General features: G+C 30.6%; 1 protein-coding gene across 1 annotated transcript in view; it reads left to right on the top strand.

Annotated features, from left to right (window-relative positions):
- Nucleotides 1–17,949, top strand: part of Nlg3 (Neuroligin 3) — a 781,379-nt gene that overhangs the window by 742,092 nt on the left and 21,338 nt on the right. Inside the window, exon 7 of the mRNA XM_076398792.1 lies at nucleotides 16,161–16,312. Coding sequence (XP_076254907.1) covers nucleotides 16,161–16,312 — 152 coding nt within the window. The remainder of the gene's footprint in view (nucleotides 1–16,160; nucleotides 16,313–17,949) is intronic.

Below are 17,949 nucleotides of genomic sequence, written 5' to 3'. Positions count from 1 at the left end.
AAATTCACAAAAATACTTAGTTTAAGGGAGAAAGATGTTTCTCACCAAAATTGTACCGCCTTCCAAACAGCCTAAAAATTCACTATCAGTAATTTAAAGTACTAGTAATTATTACATCCACAATATTAACTTGATTTATATTCTCGTAATATTTGATAGTTTTTACATCCGAAAAGAAGTTATATAGAGAAAATAGTTTCATTTTTATAAAAAGTTATAGCAAAGTGGAAACAAATTTCAGGAATAAGTCTGAAGTTCGAAGAGGTTATATTGATGTGTAAAATGTATCTGAAAGGTGTTTCAAAATGTATTAAATAGCCTAATATCATATTATATGATTTACAACATTTTATATGAGTGTTTTGATTTTTCTTTCAGTATTCGGTTCATTATCTAAAATTTTTTCAATAAAACATTTCTTATATTATGCGAAATATATTTACGTTGTTAATTAACTTAATTGCTAATTAATTTAATATCGAATAATTAGAGTGACACCAGTTGCAGTTCAATTTTTTTACAATGATATTAAAACTACATCTGATTTTTTAAATAGTAGCTTAATTGCAGAATAAAGTTTTTACAGCAAGAGCATCTGTAGAATGATCGTAAACGTTCTTTGTCATATCAAAATCATCACTTTAAAATCGTTGAAACCATTTCTAAATATGTTCGATGGAATTTGGCAATGGATTGGAATTTGTTTCTAATCAAACAACAGTGAACGTCGACAATGAAATTTGAAGCATAATTAGCGTCTGTATAGACTGAGTAACTTGATAATACTAAAAGGAAAACTGAATTTAACAGTTCGTTGAGTTTCAATGATCAAAATACCTGCAAATACGCATATGTGCATATTATTAGGGTTTGTTTTTAAGATGTCCTACTTTATTTTTCAAAAATTCACAATATACTATTGAGTAAAAATAAGATATACGAATGTGTTCTAATTCTAATTTTTATTGTAATTACTGAACTATTCATTAAGAAAAAATGACAAATTCGTTAGTTATTAGATAGTAATTAGATTATGCATATATTTATATATATACATATATATATATATATATATATATATATATATATATATATATGCATAATCTAATTATTTGAAAATGAAATGATTTAATTTTATCTAATAACTAATATATATATATATATATATATCCTGACGTCCAAACGAGCTGGCTCTTAAATATAATTATTAACAAAGTGTTCATCCTATATATATATATATATATAACGTTACTATTCGTTGATAAGAGTTTAAATTATTTGCGATTGCGATTGGTCATCTAGTTAAGTCGACAATAATGGAAGGCGTTAACGTACCTAAAATCTATGAAATTTTCATATACGGCCATCCACTATTTCTAGAATGCTCCAATGTCTTCTTCTACTAGATACTTCACAGCGCTTATCACTTTCTCTTTCATAACCGCTGATCCTTTTTAAAAACACTAGAGTGCTATGTTTAATAGAAACCTATTAAAGTCGTAGAAACCCATTGGAGAATACATAAAATCCTACCAAAACTGGAGAAGGTCTTTCATTGTCTATCATAGCGTTATTTTTGTTAGTTCCGTTATTTAAAGGTCACACCTCGTACATATATTTTTACTTCACATTGTTCAAAAACTATACAATATTCGCAATACAGTATATTGAACACTTGATAAAATAAATAAGTGTATTTCGTAAATTTAATTCGTACAACTCAATCGGTCGTAACTTATCTGATAAAATCGGTGGAAAGCTGAACGTTTCCTAATGACGTCGATAAGTGCTTTTATTTTGCGAGTATTTGAACATTTCCGAGAACGACAAAATAATAGAGTGTGCTACTAAATGTCGCTTATAAAGGATTTGAGCGATTGAATAAAAACATTCATTAAATCAACAACAAGATATCTTTATTTCTATCTCACTTGTTATATTAATAATTTATTAGATGTTTTTGATGTTTTTTTTTTAAACAAGTGATATTCGATATAACTTGTTTCTTAGGTAGCCATTATATAATTAAAAAAAATTACTATTTCTGTAAAAATATATATAATATAAGTTTAATGTATCTTTATTATTATAATATATTTCCCATTTATTTCTTTATAGAGCCGCCTAATTTCAGGCTGTACTTTGCATTTATAAATTTATATTGGTAACAGATACACGGTCTTGGACCCAAGCAATCAAAAGCTGCTAAACTGTGTATTGTATCAGTGTTAAAAATTGTATAAGGTAAATTAAGGAACTGAAAAAAAATATGAGGAAATAATTGTGAGGGACATTTAAGCTCCAAACTTGAGGTCATTGTGCAAACAATTGTCGATTACAAGTTTGCAATCCGAAAATTTGTGGTTACCTCGGAAGGTGTGAACAACACTTTGAAACGATTTCCATGCTGCTGCTTCATTAGGTGTTAAACATTTTGTAAACTTTGCGTCAGCCATTAGTTTTAGAATATCAGGTCCACCAAATATTCGTTAATAAATCAAATGCTTTTGTTCCATAACGAAATCGCTTTAATTGCTCGCCAGTAATTCATACGAAGTTCTTAGGGAACTTTTTTGTTCTTATACTTAGACAAATTGGCAGTAGATCGCGTACATATGTGGAATTGACTTCGAAATTGATGATAGGTCAGGATAATTATACATTTTCAAATGATGTTTAATGCAACGACGGTAGCTAACTGCCGTTACAACTCTAAAACTAACTTAATGAAGACACCACCTTCCTTGATATTAAACCTACTATCTATTCCAAATACCAATCTAGAGACCATTCCAGAAGACAACCGGTCTTACCCAGCCTGGTTACAGGTGTTACTAGGATGGTTTACCTTGTCAAAGGATTTTGGTTTTGCATCTTGTTTGCAGATAATCCCAATTATAGACAATATGTATATTATTTCATTAATTAATTGTCGATTTTCTGCGCTAACCTATTAATCCTGCTGTAGTAGGCGCTGAATGAAATTCCTGCATAACAGCTTGAATAGAACTTTTAATCTTGCTTGGCACCATAGTGATCTGTTTCCTAAACAACTTCTTTAACACTATTCTTCAATTTCATGAGTTAGTTGTTTCTCATTTTATGATAAAGAACATACAGCCACCAATCAGCGACACAAGTAAGAAGAAATCTGAAGTAGGTATAGGTAATAAAATATGCGTAGAGCAAAATAGGAAATTCTTGAGAGTGAACGGATTTCTGGCATTACTGGAAGCACTGTCTTTGCTTCACTTGTCTGTAGGTTTTACTCGCTGTCCAGACATTTATTGTTATTATTATTATTATTATTAATTATTCTTTGCTTGAAACTATATATTATGATCAATAATTTATTCGTCCAAACACTTGTTCACTATTGACAATTTCCATCTTATTATCTATTCCCGCGAATAACATACAAATTAATAAGGAATGTTGTTGAATAAAGGAACCTTTTATTAGACAAAAGGAAGAGACCTTTGTTACCACTATGGATTGTAATTATTACCTTCCTCATTTCCTCATTTTCAGACACATGATTGCAAGGGATGTGTGTACTTCAATCTTAGAGTAAACATAGTAATAATTTTTAAGTTAATGAGTACCAAGCTACCACTGCATTAAGTAATTGCTCGCTTTGCGCTTTGCATCAGAAAATGAACAGAATTGAGCTTGCTGATAATGATCAAATCATAACCCTAATTCTACTAATTGCTTAATGATTACAGAGTTCTAATATACATTGTACTAAGGTCATTGCTGTAATATCGATTGCTTTATATTCCATTCCAATCCATTCTTGTTTCCATTCTTAAATCTACATCAAACAGATAATATTTCAATATCCAATATTTTCGGTACCACCTGATATGGAATTTCAAAGTTATAAATCCCTCCAATCCGGTTCTGCATATTTATATACTATATCACACTAAAAAATTTTATTGTGTTTTCCGATATTGCACTATTGTAACAAAATAAACCATCAGATGATAGATATAGAATGAATACTTGCTATATTTTCATGAAAATGCCAATATTACTATCGTTATAATGATACAACATTTACGATAACAAAAACATAACACAATCAGCAAGGCAAACTTCACAATTTGTATTGGGTAAAACAAGTATAACGAATTTAGGTCCAGAATACTAAAATAAAAGAGGATTACTCCGAACATATGAGTTTTAAAAATAGATAGCTTTCAAGCCTTACATCTAAAACATACACTTTATTTAATATTTTGTCCCGTTTATGAGATTCTTGAATACATTTATAAATTTTGTTAGAATAAATTTCTCTGGATTCGAGACTTTGCATGAAATAGTTTACATCACATTTTTCAGTATATTGTAAACATAGCGGAAAATTATAGTATGTGTATGTATTTACCATTATTTTGTAGTAAGATTACTTTTTTTACTTACTTTGTATTATAAGCTAAAATTTATGTTTGAACGACAAAAATTGATTTATTAAAGTTAGAGAAATTTTAACGAATCGTATATAAGTAAAATATACTAGAAATAAAAATTTTTAGCTGCACTATTTTTAACTGAACTCGAAACTACTGATTCTTGTCACTTTCAAACCAAGCAGGAAAAGATTGGTTCTTCTTGATTTTCGCTAAAATGATATTTCACTGCAAAAAAATTATCAAAGTTTTAACATGAAGGTAATTCAAGTATTTTTTATTCCAGTATTACCGCCTACGTTTCTATACATATCAACACGACATCAATATAAACAAAATTGAATATTCAACATTAGCACAATAATAATAATAATAGCCGGATTTGTTGACGCAGTGGTAAAGGCGACAGAACGGTCCACCTACTGTCGTAAATTTATATTTGTTTAAAAATTTGTGATTGCCCTAGGTGAGAATGCAAAATCCGACAAGGAAAATGATCCCAACCACGCCAATAACCAGGCTGGGTAGGACCGAATGAATCTTCTTCTGAGATGATTTCTAAGTTGATGACTTGCCAGTCGGTAGGCTTAATGCCAAGGACCATTTATCGGAAACTATATTAAACAGTAGGTCCAGACCAGATAAACCTCGTTGGTAAAAAGGGGACTTTCAAATATATTTCAAGAAATAATAAGAATAAGAATAAAACGTAATTAAGTAATGAAATAATAAAATGTGAAAAAGTGTAACAATTTTTTAAAAATCGACTGTCAGATTTTGCCGAACGAAATTTTGTTCGTGAATTACCTTTAAACACAGTTTTTTATGGCTTCGATAAGTTATGGCATGACGGCCTTGTTCATAAGCTACTAAAACTGTTACCGAAACCACATGTTACCACTGAGCTACTGAAATCTTACAAAACAGACAGATAGAGTCAAACACGGAGAAGCCTACTCTACAATAAAAGAGGCTAATAAGCAGGTCTACCACAAGAAAGTGTATTGAGGCCAATTCTTTACTTACTGTATTTATACCACAAGTGGAAAATATCACGATGGCCAATTTTGCACATGACACTGCTAGATTTAGATAATAGCCACAAGAAAATAACAACATACTTATAAATAAATATTAACGAAAGTAAGCCTCTGCATGTGCGGTTCACATATATTCAGACGGCTCAACCACCAATAACAATAAATAATAGCATTCCATGTCACAAAAACGTGCAGTATCTCGAAATGAACCTTGATGCATCGCTGGAAGGAAAATATAAAAAAGGAAAGAACTGGAGTTAAAATATAGGAAAATGCATTGGGTAATTGGAAGAAAATCACTATTATCAGTACAAAATAAATTGCTATTATATAAGCAAGTATTGAAACCTATATAGACATACGGATTACAATTATGGCGATGCGAAAGCTAACATAAATGCAATACAAGTTTTCCAGAACAAAATCCTGAAAAGTATTGTAGGCGCACCGAGATATTGCAGGACTGATACTTACATCGACAACTTCAGATACCGATTGATGACCAGACCGTCACCCAGGAAATCTATAGAATTGTAAGGAGACATGAGGATGTCAATATCGAAGTAATAGAACTCTTGGATAACACCAGAACAGGATACAGACTAAAAATAATTAAACCATTTGATTTTGTATAGTGTAATGTAGTGAGATGCGTTTAATATAAAAATAGTAGTGTTAATACAGAAACATTATTACACCAGAGACTAATATAAATCTGATCTTTAGGAAGTCCCTCCTTTAGGCCCTCCTTTAGTATGTAAAAACCAATTGTAGGTTAGTCGGCAACGGCTAGTAACTATGTAATAAATACATTTTTAATAATATATATCAGACAATTTTAATTTGAATGAATCTATGATAAAACTATAAAAAATATATATTTAAATCAGTTAAAGGATAGTACATGCCTTTTATGTTTACTACTGGCTATATTCAAATTAAACATAGTCCAATAAAATTAATGTAAGTTCCTCTGAAAGCTTCAATTCATGCGAATTTCACGCCTTGCAACAAAATTACGATTAACTCGCTCGGTTTACTTTAAAAAGAAACCAAGAGTAATCCACGTAATTTCTAACAGCGTCCTGCTAACTTTTTCGTCGGCGCATTCCCATTTTATGCTATAACTTAAATTATTCATACGATATATTTCATCCTCGCCCATATGAGCTTCTACGTTTTCAGTTGTCAAATGTATATCTCGCAATATGTCTGAATTGTGTGTATTTTTTAAAACACGGAAATTTGTATGACAAATATATCTCTCTTCTTATTTTTCTCGTCTTCGTGTTGTTACGTTTCGAGTATGCTAGCTAAATTTTATGAATCCAATTTACTTATGTTTACTGACAAAATAAATAACTATCATAGAAAGAAATATGGTTTGCCACATATAATTGTATATCATAAAAGTTGACTAAAACATCGATGAAACTAGTGTAAGAATGTTCGTCTGGTCGGTCGGAATGTCTGGCTGTCGACGCCATTGTTTATCGGAACACTCACTACCGTTTTGTGGAAGGAATTCGCACGGGAACAGAAAACACCGACTGAATAAAAACTTGTTTATTTCGATCTTAAATACTACATGTGGTCGACGGGAGAATGGACAGGATATTAGGTTAGGTAAAGGAAATACGGAAGCACGAAAAAAGAGAGAGACGTTGTCGTGATGGTTTTTATAGCCGGGAACCGCATGGTACCAATCCATCATCGTTACCAACCTTTGAATAGTAATGGAATGTAATAGTGGTGGCCTAAAGGGCTGTATTGGTCGCTATACTAGTATTATATATTGGCCCGGGAAAAAGGATATTATCTCTCTCTAGAAGTGTACAATAGTTATAAGGATAATAGCAACCAACCAAAATTTAACTGTATGGATATGCTCGACCAAATGTTGCAAAAACGGTGAAAATATACGTGTAAACATTAACATATTCTCCAGACCTTGCTCCTTCTGATTACTACTTATTCCGATATATAAGTCGTTTCCTGTTTTAGCAACGCTTCAATTCTTATGAAGAAAAAAAGTGAGCAGATTCGTGGAGAATCTCAAAAGATACATCATTCTTTCAAGTATCTATAAATAAGTGAAAAAAGGGAAATCCGTCAATTGGCTGCAAGATGGGAAAAAGTAACGGCTATCATTGGATAATACCTTCAATAAAATATATTGTACCGATTTTACCCAATAAAACTTCGACATAAAAAAAAAATTGGCCCAATATAAAAGGTATGATATAAATATATATCTTTGTTACACCTAACAATTTTAAAGAAATGATTCATTGGTTAAACAGTTTATAGCTTTTTGAAAATATCTTCAATTCCCCGAATCGTTAATCCGTATGAACAAAAATGGGTTATAGAAAATATAATTTTGTTTTACTTTCCTGTTTTTCAAAGTTATTTTTTTGTTCTGGCCTAAAATCTAAAATCTGATCTCGGAGACTTTCCCTTGAGTGACGAGGACCCGACGAAAAAACAGATAGCAAAACTAACTATAGATTCACGAACTTGAGTTAACACACGACTGGATGCTGTCGTATGGAGGTAAAAGTGATGACTGCAACGACGGATGAAGTCGTTTCAGCCTGGAAATAGGGGAGGTTAACGGTGACGCGGTGCTAAGCTCCAAGCATGTCGACCAACTCGCGAAAAAGCGCGTTTTCAGATTAACTTGAGCTCAGTTGTTTGTGGAAGGATTGAGATATGAAGTGATTGATTTCTGCAGTGTCAGTTTCTCTGTGAATTTGTTGGTTATTTCTGACAAACCATGGAAATTCTCCTGAGGAGCTTATTTTGGACAACTTAAAGCCGTTTCACTTGGTGTAACAAACTTGAAGTAGACATTAGATCTGTAGAGGAGTACGAACTGAATTAACATCTTGTAGAATAAGCATTTGATGGAGATAGGAAGTATGCTAGAAGGACAGATCAGAGAAAATAGCAGGTTTGCTATCCTCGAACATTTCTGGATTTGATAATGCCAACCGAACCGTCGGTCGTAGTGGAGATCTAGCTACTTGACGTTATCCAACCATGGAATTGTTGCGGTGTCGATCTTAAGTTGCGATCGAAGTCGATCTTCTTATGGAAAGTGTTAGCCTGGGCTTTCAAGTGTTTGATTTGCAACTTTCAGAATTTGAACCTCTTGACCTCATGATCAAGCTGCTTACTTGTAAACGTTCTTGAATGGTACCCTCGAACCTGGAGGTGTTTTTCAAATCCGTTTATTTATGAAAATTTTAAACAAATTAAATTTATCAATGGTTTTTTGAACTGTTGATCTTTTGTTATTTTTCTGATAAAACCGGAGAATTTTGAGCTAAGAACTAAATCAACTTATTTTCACAAGACTCATTTGAAGCTCACTCCAACCGTTAAGACGGTTTTATAAAGACCAAAAATAATATACCACAAATACCAAAATCCATGGTAGTTGGACAAAAAAATATCAAAATGAGACGACACATCGAAACTTCCCAGCTAATTTCGCTGTTTTTTTGGACACTACACAATGTGTGAAGTCTAGTCCTTGGTGGAAGAGAAGGCCTTTCCTATTGACAAATTATGACTGTTTCTTAATCGCCTGCTTCAATCGCATTAGTTATTGTTAATAGATACTCAAATTTGGGCTTGCCAAGTTGGAGACAGTGTCTTAGAAATTGGCAGCATTGAATCGTATCATATGCAGAAAGTTTCACTCAAGTGAATAACTAAGCTGTTAATTTCCAATCTATCTAACATTTGTTCACAATTCCATGATTTGTCAATCTCTTCTTCAATGTGTCAATGTGATCGAGTTCATCCAAAGGTGTTATTAACCATTCCTGTCTCCAGCACGAAGTATAATATATCTGCAATGAATTATTATTAAAAGTTATGACTAAAAAAAATAATTGTTATTCCAACATTTACCTTATTCCATCAACTTTTATTGTCATAACACTATTTTTATTATCATCTTGTCATAGCTGACTTTTGAGTATATTTATCCTGTTCTGTTCTGTTCATCTCTCATCTAAATATATTAATTGAAATAATAAGTGTTCCTTCATTTTATTATACGCTTTTAAAAATTGTATTCTTTATTAGACCTCTTCGATACATTTCAGATCAACAACAATACAATTATGTTTGTATTAAAAAAGTACTCAGTGTTTTTATACATTTCATATATTTAATATCTGAGAAAGCTAGCATCAAGGTGATCTTGTCACTCACTTCGTATGAGGATGGTTTCTTTCAGTGAATTAAAAATCATATTTTCCTTTTTTTTTCATTTCTTAACAAGATAAAATATATTTTCAATAAAAATTGCAGCAAATTAATATATAACAGTAAAAATGCTTACATCTCTAACGAATTTTACTGGCAAGAGGGGGCTTCCATTATCTCGTACCTGTTCAAAGTAACTGATTGGACACGCCATCTGTTCTGTCTGGCTTCTGAATTTTCTATCAGAATAATAATAAGCAGCGATTTGAAATTTATCAAAACAAGAAAACCATTAAAATAACCTTTGACGATCATAAATCTATTATCAACTATTGTTTTGAAGAATTTTGCATCCGTTTAACAACCGGACGACTTTAATAGTCTAGTTCGGTTACACATGCCAACGTATCAGACAGCATTGTATCTCCTTTTAACTAGAATAAAATGAGAATAAAATATTGTCTGGTTCTAAAAGGAATTTACAAATTGCAGCAGGCAATACATTAAAAATCTTGATCACATATGTACAAAAAAAATTGGATAGATTATAGAAGCTATTTTTGTATGTATCGCGTTCGTTCATAGATTTTCATTTTAATTTGCAAATAATCATCGCACATTTTCACTTCATGGTTACAATAACTTAGTTACAATATTCAAAGATGTAATAGTTTGATGAATTGAAGCGCATAAAAAAAGGTTAGAAATAACAAAACCCTAAAATTGTAAGAATTAAGAACATGCAAATTTTACACAATGAATTAAAGAAACTTCTTTATCTTATCTTAGGTTTATCTTTTTTTTTTTAATGTCAAATTGTTGTCAATTAAAGAAACATATTTTTATCCATATAAATAATATTTATATATAAATATAAATGGTTATAAAGATATAAATATTTATATAGATATAAACCATTCTTTAAATTCACTATTGTGACTATTTTTTAAAAAACAGCAAAATAACTTTCTGAGCTTAACCATTTTGTGCAGAGGTTTTCTTGTTTGTGATTTTAATGAATTATGAAAACCGAGAGTCATTTTAACAATAATATTATATTATTATTTTTATTATTATATTATCAATCACAAAAATTAATTTTCCTATGATTTTCTCATTAACGCATATATTCATGAAAATAGACATACTACTCAGCCAAATTATGTAGCACCTACTCATCTAGCCATAGCCATTTACACATATTCATGTCCGTTTACATAACAATATGAGGTTAATTGCATTGATTAATGACAATTTATAAATCACTTGTGTTTCAGCTATTTTTGTTTCAATGTACATCTAATGTCGATTATTTACAATCAATAGCGAGTATGATGGTTTCGGATAATTTGAGATTCCAGTTCCCCATAGGAAAAGCAAAAATCCGTAAACTATTTGTAAGTCTCAGTAGCTCGGCATCCATCTTGATGGTAGGTTAAATTGGAATCATATTAGACAAAAAGTAGAGCAGATCAGGCTCAAAATCAAACAACTACACTTCATTAATTAATTAGCGTTAATTACATTAATCCGAAGATACCCTCAACTGGACCCAAAATCAAAGAGATTAGGATTAGAGGTTTATCAGCCGATCATAAAGCCAATTTGAACCTGTAGGGTGTGAATATTTAAAAGTTACACTAAAATATCGAACTTCTATAGTCTATGAGTGTCATTCCCAACTTTAGTAATCCATTTTTAAAAAATGTCTTTGTAATTTAACGAATTAAGTGTAGATTAATTATGAGAAACAAATTACCATCCTTACAAAAATTCAATTAGTGCAGTTAATTAGTCTTATGAAAAACTTAAACTGAAGGAAGCTTAAGCAGCTTAATTTTCAGTGACAAAGCGCCTTTCTGTTTAGAAGGTTATGTAAAAACCTACTGCACTGCAACGCAAAACCCGTACATATTAAGCCGCAATTAATTCAAAGCCAATAAAATATTAGTACACAATCAAAAACATGGTGCACTTTACTTTTTTACTTTTTCGGTTAGAGGAGTAATAACACAAAGGTAAAGATTTAGTGCGTATTTTATACAAAAAATAAAATCCCTTGAAATTATGAACATTCTGATGCCTAAGTACTTTTAATATAAATACCACATTTATAATTAATTTTCTTTTACTTGTTTATAAAAATTTTCAATTTTGAACTTTCGCAATGTATATATCCATCCAGAATTGTACATATGAATGTTGAAGATAGTTTTTAATTTGTGTATATTTATTTTATGTATAAATGCCAGACTGACATAAACACGCAGTTTTTATTTAACAACCATGACTGTATGAGTCGCGCGATATAACATATCTCCTGTCATTAGCTTAGAACCTAAAATGAAGCTTGGAACGTCAAAGTAATAAAGTATCACTTTGGAAAAAAAACGAGATATCCTGGCCACGAAGTTGTGTAGCGTGATTCCTATTTTCCAAGCACGAAATTACCTTTCATCCAAAGAAAGAGAAGCTATCGTATTTATTTTCGGTCTGAAACAAAGGCGTGTAGAGAAAAATCGTGATTAATCTGATAATACCTTTAAATTCATTGCACTCAAGAAAATTAATTACTTTTTCAAATTAAACTGAAACCTAATTTCGTATTTCAAATATACTATTGTTCCGTAATTACTTGTATTTCTAGAAAAATTATTTGTTAAAATGTAATTCTTATATATAGATACTATAAAGAAATATAAATTATTATTTCAATTCATTTTGAACAAAACTAATAATATGAACATGTCTCTAGCTATGGCTATAATAACATAATATAAACATTGTTTAATCTATTACTACAAATTTCAATAATTAATTAATAATACAGCAAATCTTGTGATATATACCTTAATATTTTTATATTAATAAAAAACTAAACTGACGTTTAAAATCAATGTTTCTGACAGAATTTGACTTCTTAATATTAACAATCAATCAATATCACTGCCGGATACATGTTTTCCCATCAAGTTTTCCAGTCTAATAGGCAATCGATTGCAAAAATCAGTTCGATGCGGTTATTAATAAACTGTAATGTAATCAACTGTAAAGTTTTATTAACCTATCAAAGATTTTAAGGAATATTTATCCTTAAACATTATGTGAAAAGCTGTTATTAGCATTAATTCAATATATTTATTTAAATTTGTTCTTTTAAAAAAATTTCAATAATTTAATAAATTTAATTAACTTGTAATTAATTTTATACAGGAAAAAAGTGCTCTTAACATCTACTTAAACGACCTAAGGTACTAAACCTTAAGTTTAAAGAAACTCTTATATGTTTCTGCACTAAATCTATTAAAGTAACATGAAAACTTACCATAAGCACTCCTTAATTATTTCGTAGCTACGAGAAAACCACTTCAAGGAAGGATAATGACTTGGTATTGCTAAAGTGCTCTAAGCTCAAGATGTGGTAGGTTAGTAAATTTGTTAAATTCATATTTCAAATTCGATTTATCCATGTTACTTTAAAAAAAATGAATAGGTAGTTTTGTTATTGTCTTGATATTGTAACAATAAATATAATGTGTTTCATGCATTCAAGTGAATGAAATGCTACAGAAGTTATCAAAAATATTTCAGGCAAATTTAAAATAAAACGTAGGAATACATTAGGAGTAGTGTAACAGTAAAGCGTCTACATAATTAATTTTCTAATTGGTTTTACTAATTAATTTTAAAATAGATTAATTTATATATAATTATATTATTGTGTACCATCTGTTAATTCATATGCATAAAATATTCTATATCTTTTGTTATATATAATTATATTTAATGCCCCCAGTAAATTTCAAATGTTCAAGTCCTCTAACTCGGCTTCTTCCAGATAGTTCAAAACGTGTATCTTCCAATAAGGATGCTGAAAAAATATCGACTTTTTGGCCGATATTTTTTTAACAAATATATCGATAAATCGATTTTTTTGTCACTGGATATTTTCCGATATTTTTTCAAAACAAATTAAAAATATTTCGGGCCGGCTTGGTGGCGCAGTGGTAAAGGCAATAGGAAAAAAACCTCCTAGGTCCTCCTACTGTTGCGATAGCCGCGGGTTCAAATCCTGCTGAGGCATGGTCGTAAATTTATGTTTGTGTTTGTTTAAATTTTGTGATTATTCGAGACAAGAGTGTAAAATCCGACAAGGAAAATGATCCCAGTCAAGCCAGTAACCAGGCTGGGTAAGACCGGATGCCTTCTAGGATGATTTCTAAAGTTGGCCACTCGCCATCGATTGATTTTAGTAGCACGTAGGAATGCTGACATAAGTTGTTTTTGGACGCTGAATTTGTCGACGAAGAACGTATCCCAACGCCGAAAGTGAGTGGGAATAAAACTGAACTAAACCATTACAGGATATCATTATAATAAAACCCATATATGTCAGACACCTTCTGATTTCTCAAGAACACCTCACTTCTTCAGAAGAAAACAAAAAGTAATCTATTAAAAACAAATTAGTGCAGTAAAATATAAACATATATACATATTTGATATTTCTAATTCAATTAATTCTTAATTACAAATTACCTGACGCCGAAATATTTTGTAGTTAGTATTTCAAATACCTATAGTAGCCCAAATAGGCTGATGTCATAAAAGACTGTCTTGGGCATCACTTTTTATGTCCCTGTCAGACAAGATGGAATTCTATTTACGATATGGTGCAGCTTATGAGAAATAAATGATTTTGATTTGAAACTATTTGTTCGATAAGCTGTGTAAGACTAACTTTGTTGTCCATAGAACAAAAATACTTGTTGGAATACAGGGTCACAAGCTTCTACCTACTTTTATGTCTGTAAGAACGGCAGTAATCGGCCGCAGAATTGCTATTTGAAACATTTTACTATAATAACAAGAAATGTGTGTTTTATTTGCTTGCAAGATATTTAGATTTTCGAAATCATCTTATGATTTAATTTGATGAAATTTTTTTAAAAAATTTTTCTTGCTTAAGCACTGTTATTAATTCGTGTTCTGAAGGTTCTTCAGGTTCTGAAGACACAGCATATAATTGTATTAGAGTAAATTTTAGTTATATTAACTTCTGATTAATTTCAGGTTTTATTAGTAAATGCTTTTCTTAAAAAGTCGCTAACCGAATATTGCAGGTAATAAATACGTATTTATGCATCAAGAGTTAAAATGAATATTGCATAGAATATTAGCAGCTATAAAATAGTTTAAATTGTAAGCAAAGAACAATGCAATTTTATTTGCAAATTTAGGTAAAGAAATTATTCTTTTAATCAGCCTTTTTAATATTTATTATTTTTGTAATATATATTTTAAGTGATAAATATGGATAAAAGATAGGGACCGTAGAATAAATTATGAATTTTTAACAGTACATTTGTAAATATTTTAAAGCATTGATAAATATTAAGGTGTTTAATGATTAATGCAATAAAATATGTGACTATAGGACATTTTATTCTTTGAATCTTGTATTAATTATTTTGATTATTTATTTTATAGATCTAAGTTTCGGTTAATTAATTAATAATTAATAGTTAATAGTTAATTTAAACATTGTAAATTCATTCCTTTAATAAACATTTCTATATTGTAAAAAATAAATTACCTAATTATGTTCGTTATTGTTTTAATATACATGTTAAAGTCAAATATAATTTCAATTCTCTTATTCATATATATTGTGTTTTAATACAAAGAAAGAAAGATCATGTATAAGTATTTGATGCTCTGAAGTTGTTACAGTTCTGAAAGTAATCTTACTTATAGTACTTTGTTATAATATCTAGTAGCGTATTAATTTAAACTCACTAATACTTTGTGGATTATTGAAAGTTAATGGAAATTAGATTTAATTAAATGCATTTGAAAAAATATTAGTGAGTGTTAGTTCTTGAAATAGTTTGCATATATTTAAAAAAAAACATGTATTATTTTAATTAATGTTATGTATGTGTCTAAAAACACTGTGAAAACAAAATTTAGCAACATACAATTTTTAAATTAGCCCTTTTACTCTATTATGAGAGAAACATGATTCATTTAATATAGTGTGTTCGAATTTCAACCACAGGGTGATCACTAGTACTCATAAATATTTCAAATGGCTCATTTAAATCATTTATAACATAACATTATGTTATTCGGGATCTTAGGAAACTTTAAAGTTTAATACTAAATATATTTTAGATGACAAACAAATTTGACGGCTTATTACATCACAGAAAGATTTTCAAGACATTTTAGATTTATTTCTAATTTAGCTTTTCGCTCAATAACAACTTTGTTTTTGCGTTTTTTATTAAATTAAGATCATAATTTAAATTTCGAAATATCCAAAACAACAACTAGGAATTTACTTAGCGCGGTATAAAGTTGAAATTTCAGTTCCCTTTTATATTTTATAACGTCAGCATATTTGGAAATACTCGGTACAAGAAAGACTTTATCTTGTACAAGATCCTTCATTAGTTTCCTTAATTAATTACAGAGGCAGGGATGTATTCACGGCGAGGAGCTGCCCTACTTGTTCGGCGCTCCCCTCGTCGGGGGCTTCATGCATTTTGGCAGAAACTACACTAAATCGGAAGTAATTCTCTCCGAAATTACCATGATCTACTGGAGCAATTTTGCTAGGACAGGGTGAGTGTTGTTAAATTTGTTTTTAGTGTCCCTCCAACCCTTTTTGCCCAATTTTCTGTTTTCCTTTAATGGGATTTAAAGTATCTTTAAATCCAAAATCTTGGATAATTATGTACTTTAATTTTGTATTCTGATTATTGAGCGGTAATTCTAAATTCCGATAGGATCTAAAGTGCTGGTCTTATCGCAATATTAAATATTAAATTTTGGAATGTTATACTGTCGTTATTCTGTTCACGTCGCGTTTAAATTTCTACTTTCATAATTAAGTTGTGATGATAGTAAAATTATTTGAAAAATAAATTCTTATAAAAGAAAACTCGCGAACTCTAATAATGACGGAATATATTCACTGTTGTTAAAAATGTTAAAATATTAAAAATATAGTTTTACAGCTTGATATAATTTATCTTTGGTATTATACCTAATTTTTACAGATTAGTAAAATATTTCAAAAAACTAAAGCATAAAATAGCTAATCATTAAATCGCCTTAGATGCATTCTATTGTATGTATGCATTCTAAAATGCAATTCCAGTAGATGTCCGGAAAGTGGACTGTAATGCTTTGCCACTGGACTGTCTTTTTGGACATAAGTCAAGTCAAGCCTGAAGGCATTGCCGTCCTCTCAGTGTATTCTGACCCAAAAACTGCTTCGGTCCAACTGCAAGGAGATCTAAATAAAATAAAGAAGTGGTTTAATCATTGAAGAATAAAGGCAAACCAAATCAAGACCATTCATGTTACTTACACGCAGATAAAATAAACTTGTCTGAATATAAAGAAAACATCCCGCAAGAGGAACATGCAGAACACTAGGGCTTTTACTTAATTCGTAGGTTAACTCGGCAGAGGCATATCCAGACCAAGCCTAAACAACTTAACAGCAGACTCGTAATCTGAATTAATTAACAGCTAACCTCTTCTATTTAATCAATGAACGCAAAATGATGGTATACAAATCCATCATCAAGCCAATCTGGACATATGGCATTCAACTATGGGGCACAACAATAGCAATATTGAAACATTGGAAAGTTTCCTCAGCAAGGCTTTAAAAAACATGCTCAGTATTACTCAAAATATGATCTACAGATGTACCTATGCCTCAATATGCGAATAGTAAAGCAGGAAATAAGTCAACATAGTATAACTCAGGCCATCATTTTTCATAAGAAGCGTTAAACGCTGCGCGTCTCGCAACTTAAGATCGACACCGCAACAATTCCATGTCTTTACAAAATGTTAATTCGATCCGTACTCCTCTACGGATCTAATGTCTACTTCAAGTTTGTTACACCCAACCAGGTGAAACGGCCTCCAAAATAAGCTCATCAGGAGAATCTTAAACGCTCCATGGTTTTTTAGAAATAATCAGATTCACAGGGAAACTGAAACTAAATATATCAATCCTTCCACAAACAACAATTAGGCTCTAGTTCTTCTGAAAACGCGATTCTTCGCGAGCTGCTGAGAGCTTAACACCACGTCATCGCTAATCCCTAATTTTCCAGGCTGAAACGACCGATGAGGTCTTATAACCCTTATTAATATTTGCCCTTTTTTTAAATCAATAGTTAGTTTCACTATCTGTTTTTTTGCCGGGTCCTCGTGCCTTATAACGGCTGCCCGGTTGG

This window comes from Rhynchophorus ferrugineus, unplaced genomic scaffold (assembly GCF_030347505.1).
Source record: "Rhynchophorus ferrugineus isolate W39M unplaced genomic scaffold, kcgeb_rfMv2 rfM3, whole genome shotgun sequence".
Classification (NCBI taxonomy): Eukaryota; Metazoa; Arthropoda; class Insecta; order Coleoptera; family Curculionidae; genus Rhynchophorus; species Rhynchophorus ferrugineus.
The sequence above is the reverse complement of the archived record's forward strand: the minus strand, read 5'-3'. Positions and strand labels throughout refer to the sequence as shown.